The sequence below is a fragment of the Morone saxatilis genome, unplaced genomic scaffold, assembly GCF_004916995.1.
Source record: "Morone saxatilis isolate NCDOM2014 unplaced genomic scaffold, NCSU_SB_2.0 Contig12, whole genome shotgun sequence".
In the NCBI taxonomy this organism is placed as follows: domain Eukaryota; kingdom Metazoa; phylum Chordata; class Actinopteri; family Moronidae; genus Morone; species Morone saxatilis.
In genome coordinates, this window is record NW_023339674.1 from 16,838,160 (window position 1) to 16,854,130 (window position 15,971).

At 42.4% G+C, this 15,971-nt stretch overlaps 2 protein-coding genes across 2 annotated transcripts in view; both read right to left on the minus strand.

Moving 5' to 3' along the window:
- Positions 1 to 9,546, minus strand: part of mknk1 (MAPK interacting serine/threonine kinase 1) — a 13,117-nt gene extending 3,571 nt beyond the window's left edge. The window contains exons 1-5 of the mRNA XM_035653317.1: positions 9,416 to 9,546; positions 8,739 to 8,801; positions 8,095 to 8,197; positions 7,867 to 7,965; positions 7,665 to 7,762 (exon numbers count right to left, since the gene is read on the minus strand). Coding sequence (XP_035509210.1) covers positions 7,665 to 7,762; positions 7,867 to 7,965; positions 8,095 to 8,197; positions 8,739 to 8,792 — 354 coding nt within the window. The 5' untranslated portion in view covers positions 8,793 to 8,801; positions 9,416 to 9,546. The remainder of the gene's footprint in view (positions 1 to 7,664; positions 7,763 to 7,866; positions 7,966 to 8,094; positions 8,198 to 8,738; positions 8,802 to 9,415) is intronic.
- A 548-nt stretch (positions 9,547 to 10,094) lies between these two features.
- Positions 10,095 to 15,707, minus strand: mob3c (MOB kinase activator 3C). The gene is made up of 4 exons (XM_035653318.1): positions 15,258 to 15,707; positions 12,844 to 13,455; positions 11,261 to 11,463; positions 10,095 to 10,397 (listed from the first exon to the last, which is right to left on the minus strand). The coding sequence occupies exons 2-4, from the start codon at positions 13,259 to 13,261 to the stop codon at positions 10,368 to 10,370; spliced, it is 651 nt and encodes a 216-aa protein (XP_035509211.1). The 5' UTR covers positions 13,262 to 13,455; positions 15,258 to 15,707; the 3' UTR covers positions 10,095 to 10,367.
- Positions 15,708 to 15,971: the final 264 nt, after the last annotated feature.

The following is a 15,971-nucleotide window of genomic DNA, read 5'->3' on the forward strand; positions in this document are numbered from 1 at the left end:
ATCTACGTCTATGTATGGTTGTGTTCCAGTCAATCCTAAACGACTCATTTCCCAGGAAAGGGAACTGACCAGTTCTACTGCGGTTTCATCCATTTTTCATGTTCAGCTATTTTTACACCAAACTGAGTGGTGATGAGAGGTCATACATGCTGCTGTATCTGAGCAAAGTGAGGCGGCTGTACTGCTGGACATTTTCTCTCACCAACACCTTCCTACGAATTCAATTTTAGTGAGTTCGCAGGCATGCCCATTCATTTTCTCCAATTATGCTTGCGCTCTAGTGGCCTGAACTGTACACCAAGCGCAAACTGGAAACTGTGCTAATTTATATCCAGTGGGTGCTACTGGATGTCTTGTGATATAGGTCCATTGGGTCCGCCACCAGAGCAGTGGAGGCAGTAATGACACATTGGGGGATGAACTCACTGGTTGGTCTATAGTTGAAGGAAACATGTAGAGGTTTTCTGTGCAGTGTGTAGCAGTTTTAATGATCCCGCCAGTTTTTGAAAAATGGTTTCGAGTTGTGAAATTTGATGTTATGGCTTCTCTACTTTGGGTTGTTGTTTTTTCCCTTTGTACAAATGGATCTGACCAAGTGAAAATGTAGGGTTTTGTAGTTATAACTGTAGATTTCGTTTGGTCATATGCAATTTGGTCATTCGTGGCCTAAAAAGCAGGTGGATCTGACAGGAAAGGAATAACGCCCTAACCCCTCTAACCACCCCCCCCCACCCGCCACTCCTCTGTTGTTGTGCTTCACAGAAGAGTCCTCCCGCAGCATTCTGAAAACAAGAGCTCCCTGCAATCTTGACAGCGACAGACGGTGACCTTCTGTGACCTGACTTCCGACGCTTGAAAACCATCCTGGTTCTGTCTCTGCCAGGAAGGTGCACGCTTTATCCCCCAACGAAAAACTAATTATTATTCTGGATGAGCTTATTCCTCCCCTTATCTCAGCGGGAAACGACTGAAGTGAACTGGCGTTGTGTCTTTTGGAACCAGAGTGTTCAGCAAGACAAACATTCAGGCCAAGAATGCGGTTTGAACCGGCGCCCACCCCAGCCGCTTTGAACTTTTACAAGAAGGCCCAGGCCTGCGCTCCAAGTCTGGCTTGGACCTTGAGAAAGTGTCTCAGCTGCCAGAGGGGGAAAACATCCACCCGATTGGATGTGCTGTTCATGTGGCTGAATTTCTTCAATCAGGATCAAACTTAATCTATGGCACGATGAGGCGAGTTCTGCACAAGAGGCGCACGGTCCCATCCATGTCGGGAGGGCTGAGGTACGAGTACAGTGGCAGGATGGTGAAAGACTACAAGAAACCCAAAAGCTGCCGCGCTCTGCAAGTAGCATGAACCTGCTGATGGACTGGATAGAGTCGGCCTCCAATCCAATAATGAAGACCATCTTCCCCCACAGAAGGTCAGGTGTGTGATGGAGTCTACCCAAATGAAGTCGTCAGACCTATTATTGAGTGTGGTAACCTAATAAGTGAGTGACTTGCTTTCCCTGCAACTGATGTTGTGGGCTTATCAATGCCGAAGTGTCAGACGGCCTTGAGTGCGAGGGCTGTTCCCGGTTCATTTAATATCTCAAATGAGATTATAAAGTTCAGCCAGAAGGTTTAATTAAAACCAATAAGGGCTGACCAATTAGAGGCAGATTGACTGTGTGCTATTTTATCTCAGCACCAAGAGCAATCAACGATTTATCAGAAGTGCATGCATAATGCAGGGGTGGGGCTAAGGGTGTTGTAAGCAGTTTAGCAGTGAACCGAGAATGGTTCTGTGTTTGAACCATTGACAGTATGGTTTGAACGCGAGAAGTCACTTTCGTGTGGATTTTTTATTATTTTTCTTCCTGCAGTCCCCACCAAAGCATGCAGGTGAATTTTTCCATAGGGCGCCCCGAGTGGAGAAAAATATATAAAATATAGAGTACACACATATTGCCTAGAGATTGATAATTTGTCCCCTATCTTGCACTTAGACTGTTTGCACAAATCTCTTGCCCTGAGCGCGGACTGATAAGGGCCCATACATGATTGTAATATACACCCATAAATAAGACTTGGAAAACAATGTGCTCCCCTAGTACAGTGGGTTCCCCAAACTCATCTGCTCTGGGGTTTCCACACAGTCCTCCTCAGAATGGCTCCATTAATGCTGACCCCCGTTAAGGTAGATGGGAATAGTCTTCAACGGGAATTCGTTTGATTCCTTACTGAACTGAGAAAACACAGTGGGCCTATTGTGGCTTTTGACACATTATCATTTAAGAACATAGTGATCCTGGCACTTGGCATAGGATGCCTAGTCAGTTTTTAACGTATGTCATATACTCGACTAAAAGCCGTAAAATGTGAGAGGTTTTAGGCCCCATTTAACTCAAAATTGTAGCTATGAAGGTTTGACTTTTTCTCGGACTTTTGGCCTCCAGTTATATGGTTATTGGACATTAAACTATAAGAAAAGAATCTGGCACCCACACAAAATTAGTAATCCTAATTGAGCTCCTTGCCTCCTTAACACAAATAACATAGATAATATTTTTTTATCTTTTTTTTTAAATCATAATTTTTCCCTAACACAGTAAAGCAAGCTTCTATAAGAAGAAGTAAGAATTATTATTTTACTGGTCCTTAAACCTTTTGCCTTTCATGTCCTTTTATCAACCCCAAGATCTGAAAGGAAGGTTGATTCTTGGGAATTACTTCTGCCATCCACTGACGCTAATTCTCCATGCAATCAAATTTCATTCCAAACACCTGACTGGCGACTCAAAGATTGATGGCTGTTGAGGAGAAACCATAATTAACGATTCAAGAATAATAAATCTCTAAATGATGGTTTCAGATTATGTAAAAGGATGTCATTTTTGTCTCCTCTTTATGAAGTGTAAAATCTCCTTAATTTCTCTAAAAAACCCACTTTTCTCCCCACTTTATTCATACTAGGTGTACCTTTCCCCAAAAAACTTCAAGCAGGTGTGGAAAGAAGATCCTGAGCCCGTCCTCTTCCAGGGTGTTTTGTGCATGTTTACCTCCATTACAGCTTTGGACAGCATCTGCAGCATGGGATGGGCAGAAGGCCCACATCAAAAACACCCTGCTACAAAGGCATATACTACTTCATAATCCAGAGTTTCGAACAACCTCATTTGACCACTCTGAACTGAACGCCCTGGTGAGACAATAGAGTGTACTTCAGATGTGTGCAGGGGTGACAGGGAGAAGGAAGAAAGAGGATCAGATGTTACGTATTGGGAGTGGTGTGTCAGATATGCACTCCTCATAACCCATCAGTATCAGCAGAGAAATATCAACCCACGCTGCATCCTGTAACCTTGTTGTGCAAGTATGCTGGGTGAGTTGAGTTCCTAGCTTTCATGTTTTTCCCAGCTAGTACACATGGCAGCACCAAATTAAATATGCAGCCATTTGTGTCTACTGAAGTCCACACAGACGTACGTGATTACTCCAGCCCTTTAACCTGTGGCATAAAACACATTAACCTGTGTTCTTCCTTGAAGATAATAACATTTTTCCCCATTTGGACACTAGAAATGGAATCAGCATTCACCTTTTCCCCCACCCCCAATTTTTTCCGTCATGAAAGAAACTTGTTTAACTGCTTTAATATGAAAATGGTTTGGTTTGAAGCAACCCAGCCCTTCATAAGAGAAGTTGCTGATTTCGTGCAATCATGTAAAGAGGCAGAGTTTGTATAGATGTTGATTTTTGTTCGCAACAAAGGGAACCTCCATGCCACATATAAGCAGATGCAGAAGCAGTGCTCCAAGTGTCATAAAAGGATTTCAGGTTAGTTATTATTATTAAGCCCGCAGAGGCTGTAATTCCCCTTACAGAAGTGAAAACTGGGCATGAGGGGCATTTATCGTCAACATGAACACAGAAAAGATACCATCTAACCGAGACCCTGTTTTATTGGCCCAACCGCTTTAAGTACCCCGAGGCAAATTCTTTTTGTTGCTGGTCCTCATAAGAAGCAACATTTAATGTTCTACATATTTTAACGATCGAAACTTCGTTACAATCATTTATTCCACATACGATATGATTTGATGTGTTAAACCACATGTCATTTGTTTTCTTTTTCCCTACAAAAGAGATGACAGAGAAGATATGCAATTAAACAAAAACCACATGGACACAGAAGGACGTTTACATCTTTGAAGCGAATTAAGCCTGAGCCCCCGTGCAGAAATCGACCGGCTTCAAAAACACTCGAACAAAGAACAATTTTTAGCATAAACGTTGTATGGAAGTGGTTTCTCCTAAGCATAAACTGGGGAAAGGTCCTAACCTAATTTACGCAAAACGACTTGCTTCAGATGGTGGCACTGGTGCCTTTCACAGAAGGTTTTTACTTTCCAAATACATTATGGGTTGCGTTGATGCCATTATTATAGGACTTTTGTGTTTGTGTATAATACACTCCTGTTACCCCTCAATGTGCTTTTGCTTTCCTCCTGTGGCATGTATGTTTTATGTTTTGACCTTTTTATATACGCAATCTGACGTGCTAATTTTGTTGAACTGAAGTTTGTTTTTTAATTTGATGTCAGTGTTTCTTATAGTTTGAATACTAAAAAAGCAGCCTCCGAAATGATCAGTGTTTTTTTAAGTTTTTGTAGCTGCAGACACAAAAATATGTCACTGTGGGTATGACTCTTTTTGTTTTGATTATCAAAGTAAACCACTTTGAAAACAGCATATTAACAAGACGAATACCACCCCAACAGACAAATTTCACCAGACAAAAGTAGTGGTTCTAATAATCTAAAGCCACGTATAATCGATGAAGTGTAGTTGGATAATGTGGCCATTAGCCCGTACTTCAATCTCGGCAGTGCTGACCTGCCAAACCCCTCTGAAATGCATGTAACCATAAACGTCCACCCCAAATCAAATGCACAAAAACATGCCCACTACGTGGAGTGAGGGTGTGGCGGGGGGGAGTCGAGCCAGTGACGTAGCAAGCGGTAGGCCGTGTTCTCGACCCGAAGTGGGAGGAGGCGGTATGCACAAGTGGCGGGGGCCCCCAACGTGCTGTTTATTGCGTTTTCCCCCGCCCTGCCGCGTCACCAGCTTTTCTCCTTGACTGATGGATGCTCCAGCTAGGGAAAAGTGGACGGCTTAATGCAGCTGTCAGAGGCTTTGACAGAGGGGATTTGGCTGGTTTGGGAACACCCAGAGAGTCCAGGTTACGCGAGTGTTATTGGCATTTAATATTAATATGGTATTATGTTTCATATTAACGGCAGCCGTTCCGCGTGTAACCAAAACTGGTGAATTGGACGTTAATTCCCGGTGACGACGAGCTAGCTAGAGGGATTGTTGCTAGCCCAGCTGGTGGCTAAGCGACATTGAACATTACGTCGGGTGTTTACCAATCAGCATCAAACCGCTTTTCTAAAGTTCTGCTTATTCCTGTCAGAATTGTTCCCTCCTTGGTAACAGGTGCCCCAAGGTTTTGTGTCAGGCAAACGGTGCTAATGGTAAAGGCAACGACGTGGCACTGGCCAGTCGGTGAACTCCCTTGCTAACTTAACTAGCGAGTTTTTCATAACAACCATGACAACAGCCAAGCTGAATGTGAAGGCCATCACTTTCAGCGGGTGTGAACGCTAGCTTATATATTTACGCATAACAGACTGGACGTCCCTGCTACTCTGTCACCTTAAAACAAACACTGGAGAGGTAAAAGGAAGGGAACTAATTTCTGGTACAACGTCAAATTAAAACAGTTGTGATTTAAGGACTTGTGTTTTTTGACTATTTCCACCACATCTTGAATTGAACTGGTTCTCGACTATATTTGTGCGTTTTGCTGCTTGCAGTTTGTTGCGCAGGACTAACTAAACTCAATATTTGTGTTCTGTGGCCGCTCCCAGTTGGCAGATATGGTGAGGCACAGCGGATGCAGAGCTGCAAAGCTTCCAGCACTCTTTTCCAGGTATGGATGTGAAAGCTGTTTCACAAATACTGTGGGACTCGCTGAAACACTGATTGCTTGATAAGCAATCAAGTCTGGAAGTAAGTCCAGCGACTGTCAAAGGTTATCTGCAGCAGAAATGTAGAAGTTTTCATCAAGTCTCCGCAATGAGTCATGCACTGTGACTGATTGTGTAAAATGTCCTCTGGTAATATCCCAGGGTGAGCATAAGCCTTGGGGGGTGTTTCCGTAGTCTCATCCAAGGTCAGCTGTTTCTGGCAGGTGGCCAAGATAAATCAGGAAGAATTGTGTATATATTGTTATATGACCCGTTATAATTACAGTTTTGGTCATTTTTTTGTAAAGGAAAGTGTTTATGAACTATATGTGTTAGTGTAAACGAGATGTTAAATAAGTGGAGTTAGGAGGAAAATGTCTTTTTTTTTTTTCCACCATTTAACACTTAAAATAAAGTGGGAGAATTCCAATATACTCCTTCCATTGTCTTTTCCTACTGTACACCAACCTGATCTTTCTGGCTACTCTCCGGTATTTTCCCTCCCTCTCTCCCCTCCCCAACTGTGGCCCCTTCTCTCTATTACAGGTAACTCCCCTGGCTGTGGGCCAAGTGGGGTGGCAAGAGCTGCAGGGGAACTGAGGAGAACGGTGTTGCTTCAGAGGACAGACAGCAGCAATTTCGCCAAGGCCCAGCAGGTACAGACGGCTGTATTATTCAAGAATAGCTCCCGCGGGGCTACTGAATCTTATGGTCGCGCACAGGGACGGCACCGGGGCGGAGTCCCTGTACTGTTTATAACTAATGTGCCTTGCATAGCTGGATTCCTCTGGTGTTGCCTACGAAATAGAGAAAAAGCAGCCAGTGAACATCCCAAGATTGCACGCCTAAAGAAAGAAAAGAACGAAAGACGAGACGCAACGGAACCCGCTCCCAACAGCGGCACTTTTGATGGTAATCAAAGCTGATATTATTGTGAGACCATATTGTACGGTATGTGGGCGGGAAAATCAAAAAAGATACACAAAACAAAACTGCGGTCTCATATTCCATTTTTTTTCCCAAGATCTCCTACCAAATTGACAGAACCGAGGTGCTGGGTCAGGGGGCTTATGCCTAAAGTTAAGGATGCCATAAGTCTGCGAATGGACAGGAGTTTGCTGTGAAGGTGAGTACGGATAGTTTTGTGGCAAGCACCCCTATAAAATGGCAGTAAAGTAAGATTTGAAGAAATTTAAAATGATCTGAGGAAATGCTTGTGCTGTGTGTGTGTGTATATATATAATATATGTGTGTGTGTGTGTGTGGTGTATGTATAAACAATAACATTTGTAGACAGTAGACAATAGTACAGAAGTGAAAAGAATAGAACATTTTTTGTAGGTTGGTTGAGCTCACTTGAACTCCCTACCGCATACATTACACAAAAGATACTGCGCAGAACCCTCAAACTCCCAGGCCTCTGGTAGAGGACCCGAGCTTGAGGATGACACAGATACCACCCCAAGAGGGTGAGAGGGAAGTTTTTATATATACACACACACACACATATATATATATATATATACACACACATATATATTATATATATACACACACACACACAAGCATTTCCTCAATCATTTTAAATCTTCTTCAAATCTTACTTTACTGCATTTTATAGGGTGTTGCCAACAAAACATCCGTACTCACCTTCACAGCAAACTCCTGTCCATTCTGCAGACTTATGCATCCTTGAACTTTAGCATAAGCCCCCTGACCCAGCACCTCGTCTGTCAATTTGTAGAGATCTGAAAAAAAATTGACATATGAGACCGCAGTTTGTGTTTGTGTTATCTTTTGATTTTCCCCACATACCGTACAATATGTCTCACAATAATATCAGCTTTATTACCATCAAAAGTGCCTGTGGAGCTGTCCGTTGCTCTCGTTCTTTTCTTCTTCTTTCTTTTAGCTGCATCTGGGATGTTCACTGGCTGGCTTTTCTCTATTTCTGTAGCAACACAGAAGAATCCATATGCAAGCACATTAGTTAAACAGTACAGACTCCGCCCGTGCGTCCCTGTGCGCACCATAAGATTCAGTAGCCCCGGAGCTATTCTGAATAATACAGCCGTTGTACCTGCTGGGCCTTGGGAAAGGTGCTGTCTGTCCTCTGAAGCAACACCGTTCTCCTCAGTTCCCCTGCAGCTCTGCCCCACTTGGCCCACAGCCAGGGAGTTACCCTGTAATAGAGAGAAGGGCCACATGGGAGGGGAGAGAGGGAGGGAAAATACGAGAGTAGCCAGAAAGATCAGGTGGTGTACAGTAGAGAAAGGACATGAAGGAGTATATGATTCTCCCACTTTATTTTAAGTGTTAAATGGTGAAAAAAAAAAGACATTTCCTCCTAACTTCCACTTATTTAACCATCTCTTTACACTAACACATATAGTTCATAAAACTTTCCTTTACAAAAAATGACCGACTGTAATTATACGGACATATAACAATATATACACAAGCTTCCTGATTATCTTGCAACCTGCCAGAACAGTGACCTGATGAGACTACGGGAAACACCCCCAAGGCCTTATGTCACCCTGGATATTACCAGAGACATTTACACAATCAGTCACAGTGCATGACTCATGGAGACTGATGAAACTTCTACATTTCTGTGCAGATAACCTTGACAGTCGCTGGACTACTTTCCAGCAACTTGATCTTATCAAGCATATCATGTTTCAGGAAGTCCCACAGTATTGTGAACAGTTCACATCCTACCTGGAAAGAGTGCTGGAAGGCTTGCAGCTCTGTCATCACGCTGTGCCTCACCATATCTGCCAACTGAGGGCACAACACAAATATTGAGTTAGTTAGTCTGGAACAAACTGCAGCAGCAAACGCACAAATATAGTCGAGAACCAGTCAATTCAAAGTGGTGGAAATAGTCAAAAACACAAGTCCTTCAAATCACACTGTTTTAATTTGACGTGTACCAGAAATAGTTCCCTCCTTTTACTCTCCAGTGTTTGTTTAAGTGACAGAGTAGCAGAGGTCCAGTCTGTTATGGTAATATATAAGCTAGCGTTACACCCGCTGAAAGTGATGCTTCACATTCAGCTTGCTGTTGTTATTGTTGTTATGAAACTCGCTAGTTAAGTTAGCAAGAGTTCACCGACTGCCAGTGCCACGTCGTTGCTTACCATTAGCACCGTTGCTACACAAACCTGGGCACCTTTACCAAGAGGGAACAATGTCTACAGGAATAAGCAGAACTTTAGAAAAGCGTTGACTGCTGATTGTAAAACCCGACGTAATGTTAATGTCGCTAGCACCAGCTGGCTAGCAACAACCCTTAGCTAGCTCGTCGTCCCGATTAACGTCCATTCACCAGTTTGTAGCGAACGGTGCCGTTAAAACATATACATATTAATATAAATGCAATAAACACTCCTAACCTGGACTCTCTGTGTCCCAAACCAGCCAAATCCCCTCTGTCAAAGCCTCTGACAGCTGATGTAAGCGTCCATTGCTAGCTGAGATCCATCAGTCAGAGAAAGCTGGTGACGCGCAGGGCGGGAAAACGCATAAACAGACGTTGGCCCCGCCCACTTGTGCATACCGCCTCCTCCCATTGGTCGAGAACACGGCTACCGCTGCTACGTCACTTGGCTCGACTCCCCGCCACACCTCACTCCACGTAGTGGGGATTTTTTGTGCATGATGGTGACGTTTATTTACATGCATTTCAGAGGTTTGGCAGGTCAGCACTGTCGAGAGGAAGTACGGCTAATGCCACATATCCACTACACTTCATCATTATACGTGTTTAGATTATTAGAACACTACTTTTGTCTGGTGAAATTTGTCTTTGGGTGGTATTCGTCTTGTTAATATGCTGTTTTCAAAGTGTTTACTTTGATAATCAAAACAAAAAAGTCATGACCCAAGTACATATTTTTGTGTTGCAGTACAAAACTTAAAAAAACACTGATCATTTCGAGGCTGCTTTTTTATATTCAAACTATAAAAACACTGACATCAAATTAAAAAACAAACTTCAGTTCAACAAAATAGCACTCAATGGTATATAAAAAGGTCAAACATAAACATACATGCACAGGAGGAAAGAAAAAGCACATGAGTACAGGAGTGTATTATACACAAACACAAAGTCCTATAATATGGCATCAAGCACCATAATTATTGAAAGTAAAAACCTCTGTGAAGGCACAGTGCCACCATCTGAAGAAGTGTGGTAAATTAGTAGACCTTCCCAGTTATGCTTAGAGAACCACTCATACAACTTTATGTAAAATTGTTCTTTGTTCTGAGTGTTTTGAAGCCGTCGATTTCTCACGGGGCTCAGTTATCGTCAAAATGTAAACTCCTTTGTCCATGTGGTTTTGTTTAATTGCATATCTTCTCTGTCATCTCTTTCTGTAGGAAAAGAAAACAAAGGACATGTTTAACACATCAAAATCATATCGTATGTGGAATAAATGATTGTTACGAAGTGCGATCGTTAAAATATGTAGAACATTAAATGTTGTTCTTATGAGACCAGCAACAAAAAGAATTGCCTCGGGTACTAAAGGTGGGGCAATAAAACAGGGTCTGTTAGATGTATCTTTTCTGTGTTATGTTGACATAAATGCCTCAGCCCAGTTTCACTTTGTAAGGGGAATTACAGCCTCTGGGCTTAATAATAATAATAACTGAATCCTTTTATTGACACTTGGAGCACTGTTCTGCATCTGCTTATATGTGATGGAGGTCCCTTTGTTGGAAAAAATCAACATCTATACAAACTCTGCCTCTTTACATGATTGCACGAAATCAGCAACTTCTCTTATGAGGGCTGGGTTGCTTCAAACCAAACCATTTTCTATAAAGCAGTTAACAAGTTTCTTTCATGACGGAAAATTGGTGGGGAAAGTGAATGCTGATTCCATTCCTAGTGTCAAATGGAAAAATGTTATTATCTTCAGGAGAACACAGTTAATGTGTTTTATGCCCACAGTAAAGCTGAGTAATCACGTAGTCTGTGTGGCTTCAGTAGACACAAATGGCTGATATTTAATTTGTGCTGCATGTGTACTAGCTGGGAAAACATGAAGCTAGAACTCAACCTCACCCAGCATACTGCACAACAAGGTTACAGATGGCAGCGTGGGTGATATTTTCTGCTATACTGATGGTTATGAGAGTGATACTGACAACACTCCCAATACGTAACATCTGATCCTCTTTCTCCTTCTCCCTGTCACCCTCACACATCTGAAGTCACTCTATTGTCTCACCAGGGGTTCCAGTTCAGAGTGGTCAATGAGGTTGAACTCTGATATGAAGTAGTAGTAGTGCTTGTAGCAGGTGTTGATGTGGGCCTCTGCACCCATGCTGCAGATGCTGTCAAAGTGATGGATGTAAACATGCACAAACACCCTGAAGAGACGGCTCAGGATCTTCTTGCACACCTGCTGGAAGTTTTTGGGGAAAGGTACACCTAGTATGAAGAAAGGAGAAAAGTGTTAGAGAAATTAAGAGACTTACACTTCATAAAGAGAGACAAAAATGACATCCTTTTACATAACTGAAACCCATCATTTAGCAGATTTAATATTCTTGAAGTAATATGGTTTCTCCTCAACAGCATCAATCTTTGAGTCGCAGTCAGTGTTTGAATGAAATTTGATTTGCATGGAGAATGTAGGTCAGTGATGAGAAGTAATTCCAAGAACAACCTCCTTTCAGATCTTGGGTTGATAAAAGGGGACATGAAAGGAAAAGGTTAGGACCAGTAAAATAATAATTTTACTTCTTCTTAAGAAGCTGTTACTGTGTAGGAGAAAAATTATGATTTAAAAAAAAAAGATAAAAAAATATTATCTAGTTATTTGTGTTAAGGAGGAAGACTCAATTAGGATTACTAATTTGTGTGTGCCAGATCTTTCGTATATTTAATGTCACAATAACCAATAACTGAGGCAAAGTCCAGAAAAGTCCAAATTCATAGCTACAAGTTTGAGTTAAATGGCTGAAAACCTCTCACATTTACGCTTTTAGTCAGTATATGACATACGTAAAACTGACTAGATCTATCGCCAGTTGCAGGATCACTATGTCTTAAATGGATAATGTGTCAAGAAGCCACCAAAGCCACTGTGTTTTCTCAGCAGTAAGGAATCAAACAATTCCTTGAAGCTATCCCATCTATTGAACGGGGTCACATTAATGAGCCCTTCTGAGAGGACTGTGTGGAAACCCCAGACAGATGAGTTTGGGAACCACTGTACTAGAGCACATTGTTCCAAGTCTTATTATCACTATATACATCAATGTATGGCCTTATAGTCCGGCTCAGGGCCAAGGAGATTTGTGCAAACATTAAGTGCAAGATAGGGACAAATTATCAATCTCTAGCAAATAGACAAAAACCCATTTATGCCTATGGGAAATTCACCTGCATGTTTGTGGACTGCAGAAGAAAATAATAAAAAATCCACACGAAAGGCCCCTGACTGGTTCAAACCATACTGTCAATGGTTCAAACACAGAACCATTCTGGTTTCACTGCTAACTGCTTAACCACCCTTAGCCCACCCCTGCATTATGCATGCACCTCTGATAAATGTTGATTGTCTGGTGCTGAGATAAAATAGCAACACAGTCAATCTCCTCTAAATGTCAGCCCTATTGTTTAATTAACCTCTGCTTGAACTTTATAATCTCATTTGAGATATTAATGAACGGGAACAGCCCTGCACTCAAGGCTGACACTTCGGCATTGATAAAGCACAACATCAGTGCAGAAAGCAATCACTCATGTATTAGGTTACACACTCAATAATAGTCTGACGACTTCATTTGTAGACTCCTCACACACCTACTCTGGTGGGGAAGATGTCTTCATTATTGATGAGCGACTCTATCCAGTCCATCAGCAGGTTCATGTACTTGAGAGCGGGCAGCTTGGTGGGTTTCTTGTAGTCTTCACCATCCTGCCACCTGTACTCGTACCTCAGCCCTCCCGACATGATGGGACACGTGCGCTCTGTGCAGAACTCGCTCATCGTGCCATAGATTAAGTTGATCCTGTTGAAGAAATCCACCACATGAACAGCAATCCAATCGCTGATGTTTTCCCCCTCTGGCAGCTGAACCACTTTCCTCAAGTCCAAGCCAGACTTGAGCGAGGCCTGGGCCTTCTTGTAAAGTTCAAAGCGCTGGGTGCCCGGTTCAAACCGCTTCCTTGGCCTGAATGTTTTGTCTTTGCTGAACACTTGTCCAAGACACAACGCCATCGACTCAGTCGTTTCCCCTGAGATAAGGGGAGAATAAGCTCTCCAGAATAATAATTAGTTTTTCGTTGGATAAAGCGTGACCTTCCTGAGAGACAGAACCAGGATGGTTTCAGCTCGGAAGTCAGGTCACAGGAGGTCACCGTCTGTCGTGTCAAGATTGCAGGGAGCTCTTGTTTTCAAATGGCGGGACTCTTCTGTGAAGCAGAACAACAAGAGGAGTTAGAGGGTTAGGGTTATTCCTTTCCTGTCAATCCACTGCTTTAGGCCAGAATGACCAAAAATTGCATATGACCAAAGAAATCTAAGTTATAACTACAAAACCATACATATCATTGTCAGATCATTTACAAAGGGAAAAAACAACCCAAAGTAGAGAAGCATGACATCAAATTTCACAACTCAAACATTTTCAAAAACTGGATCATTAAAATGTACACACTGCACAGAAAACTCTACATGTTTCCTTCAACTATAGACAAACCAGTGAGTTCATCCCCAATGTGTCATTACTGCCTCCACTGCTCTGTGGGACCCAATGACCTTATCACAAGACATCCAGTAGCACCCACTGATATAAATAGCAACAGTTTCAGTTGGTTGTGGTACAGTTCAGGCCACTAGAGGCAAGCATAATTGAGAAAATGAATGGCATGCTGCGACTCACTAAACATTGAATTCTAGAGAGTGTTGTGAGAGAAAATGTCCACAGTACAGCGCTCACTTTGCTCAGATACAGCATTATGACTCTCATCACCACTCAGTTTGGTGTAAAAATACTGAACATGAAAAATGATGAAACCCATAGACTGTCAGTTCCCCTTCTGGGAAATGAGTCTAGGGATATGAAACACAACCAGTACATTATTGACAGATGATGGTTTTCCCCTGATAGCTATTAACCATCTGGCAGATAATACACACTGATCAGGAGCATGACCTCGCTGATTGGTTATAATAATAAAACATAAATGAATTAGCATTTGAATATTAACTGAGTAGGTAATTATAGGAAAACAAGGTGGGCAGTTTATTAGAAATAAAGTTTAGGTACATCACATATTGAAAGGGTTACACTTGATTGTGTGTTACACTCTGCTGAGATGTGTGTTTCCGTTCAGTACTTTGGAAGACTGTAGCATATGTCGCTTCCACAGATTTGACACAGTCATATTCAAGTGACCGTGGTTGCAACATGACACTATATCCGCATTTGTGTCCCTTTTTGAGCTGCCGGTCTTGACGTTTCCTGTGGTTGTTTCCGTGTGACTTAAATTAGCAGAAGTTTCTGCCTCTGCCTTTATCATATGTTCACACTTTATAGACCAATCACTGATACTGGGTGTTTGTTGTGAACTTTTGTTGACTGAATACCTCATTTCCACAGACTTCTCACATGACTGCCTATTTTTGCAGGGTTCTGTTCAAAATTTGAGAAAACAGTGGTGATTTAACAGCATTTGATATATGAGAAGGGTACTTTTCCTTTCCACTAGTACTCACAGTCTGCCTGATCTCATTTCAAAACTCACCACTGGGGAACCATGAATACGTGGTCATGAGATGAGCTCTGAATGTGTCCATAACAAAAGAGCTACAGAGGAAGGCTTACAGCGTTTCATTCAATGCTCAGTTCAGGGAGACATAGTTTCAGCCACACATTAACCTGGACACTCTTATTTACTGAAGACAGTAATGACTTGGACAGAAATTGACAGCGTGGACTGGCTTTATTTTTTCACTTTACGTCTCACTGCATGCCTCAACAGCCTTGAATGAAGCATGTCTGATCACGCACTGTTGGCATACTTTCACGGTTGTTATGGAATTTGCCTCTGGCTCTGCAGACCTGCAAAAGTCCTCTCAAGACCAGACCCATACATGAGAAAGAAAAAAAAGACAGCACTGCAAGTCGCAGTAACCAGAAACAAAGGAAGAGTCCGAGTGAGATCAAAACAAGAGATTACAGAATGGGAAAAAAAAGCTGTCTGCACTGTACCTGGCTGAAATCCTGCAGCGGAGGGTCTGGAATGTGTTGGAAAGTCGTGGGAAGTTCAGGGAGGATTTCGAGCACCAGACGTTTTGACTTTAAACTCCCTGTGGAGGACAGTTGGTCTGCCCTCCTCTATCTCCTCTGGATCCTCTCCCTCTCTGTCGGCCACTAACAGACCAAGACTTCACTAAGCAGCACAGACAACACAGAAAAGAGAGAAAAAGTTGTTTGGCTTCTCTTCCTGTGGATGATGTCACTTCCTGACTTTGTCTACTGGGCTCTGCTGTCTATGTGGGTGTGTGTCTGGAGGACCTATAAATTGAAAGAGTAGAAGGGCTGGAAAAGGCCTTTCCAAACCCCGACTCAGCCCTCCCTCTTTTCCATTATTTTTTCTCTCCTCTCATCCTGTAGGCAGAGCAGTCAGCCCACTTTGTCCCACCAAAGCCCAGCCCTCTGGTAAAGGTCCTGAGAAAACAACCCGTCCTCTTCAGCCACATATAGGACAGAGGGAGCAGAATGATCCCACAAACATTTCTGGATGTTTGGCAGTCCATGTAAAGTCTCAATAACATATCATTTAAATTCTTGGCCTTTTTAAGATATTGTCGTTGAACTCAGAGCTTACCCTTAAATAGAGAAAGTGCTACTCTCCAAAAAATGCTCTTCAAAACACCGACAAAAAAAATCTGCATTCAAAATCATGAACAAAAAAGGCATGTT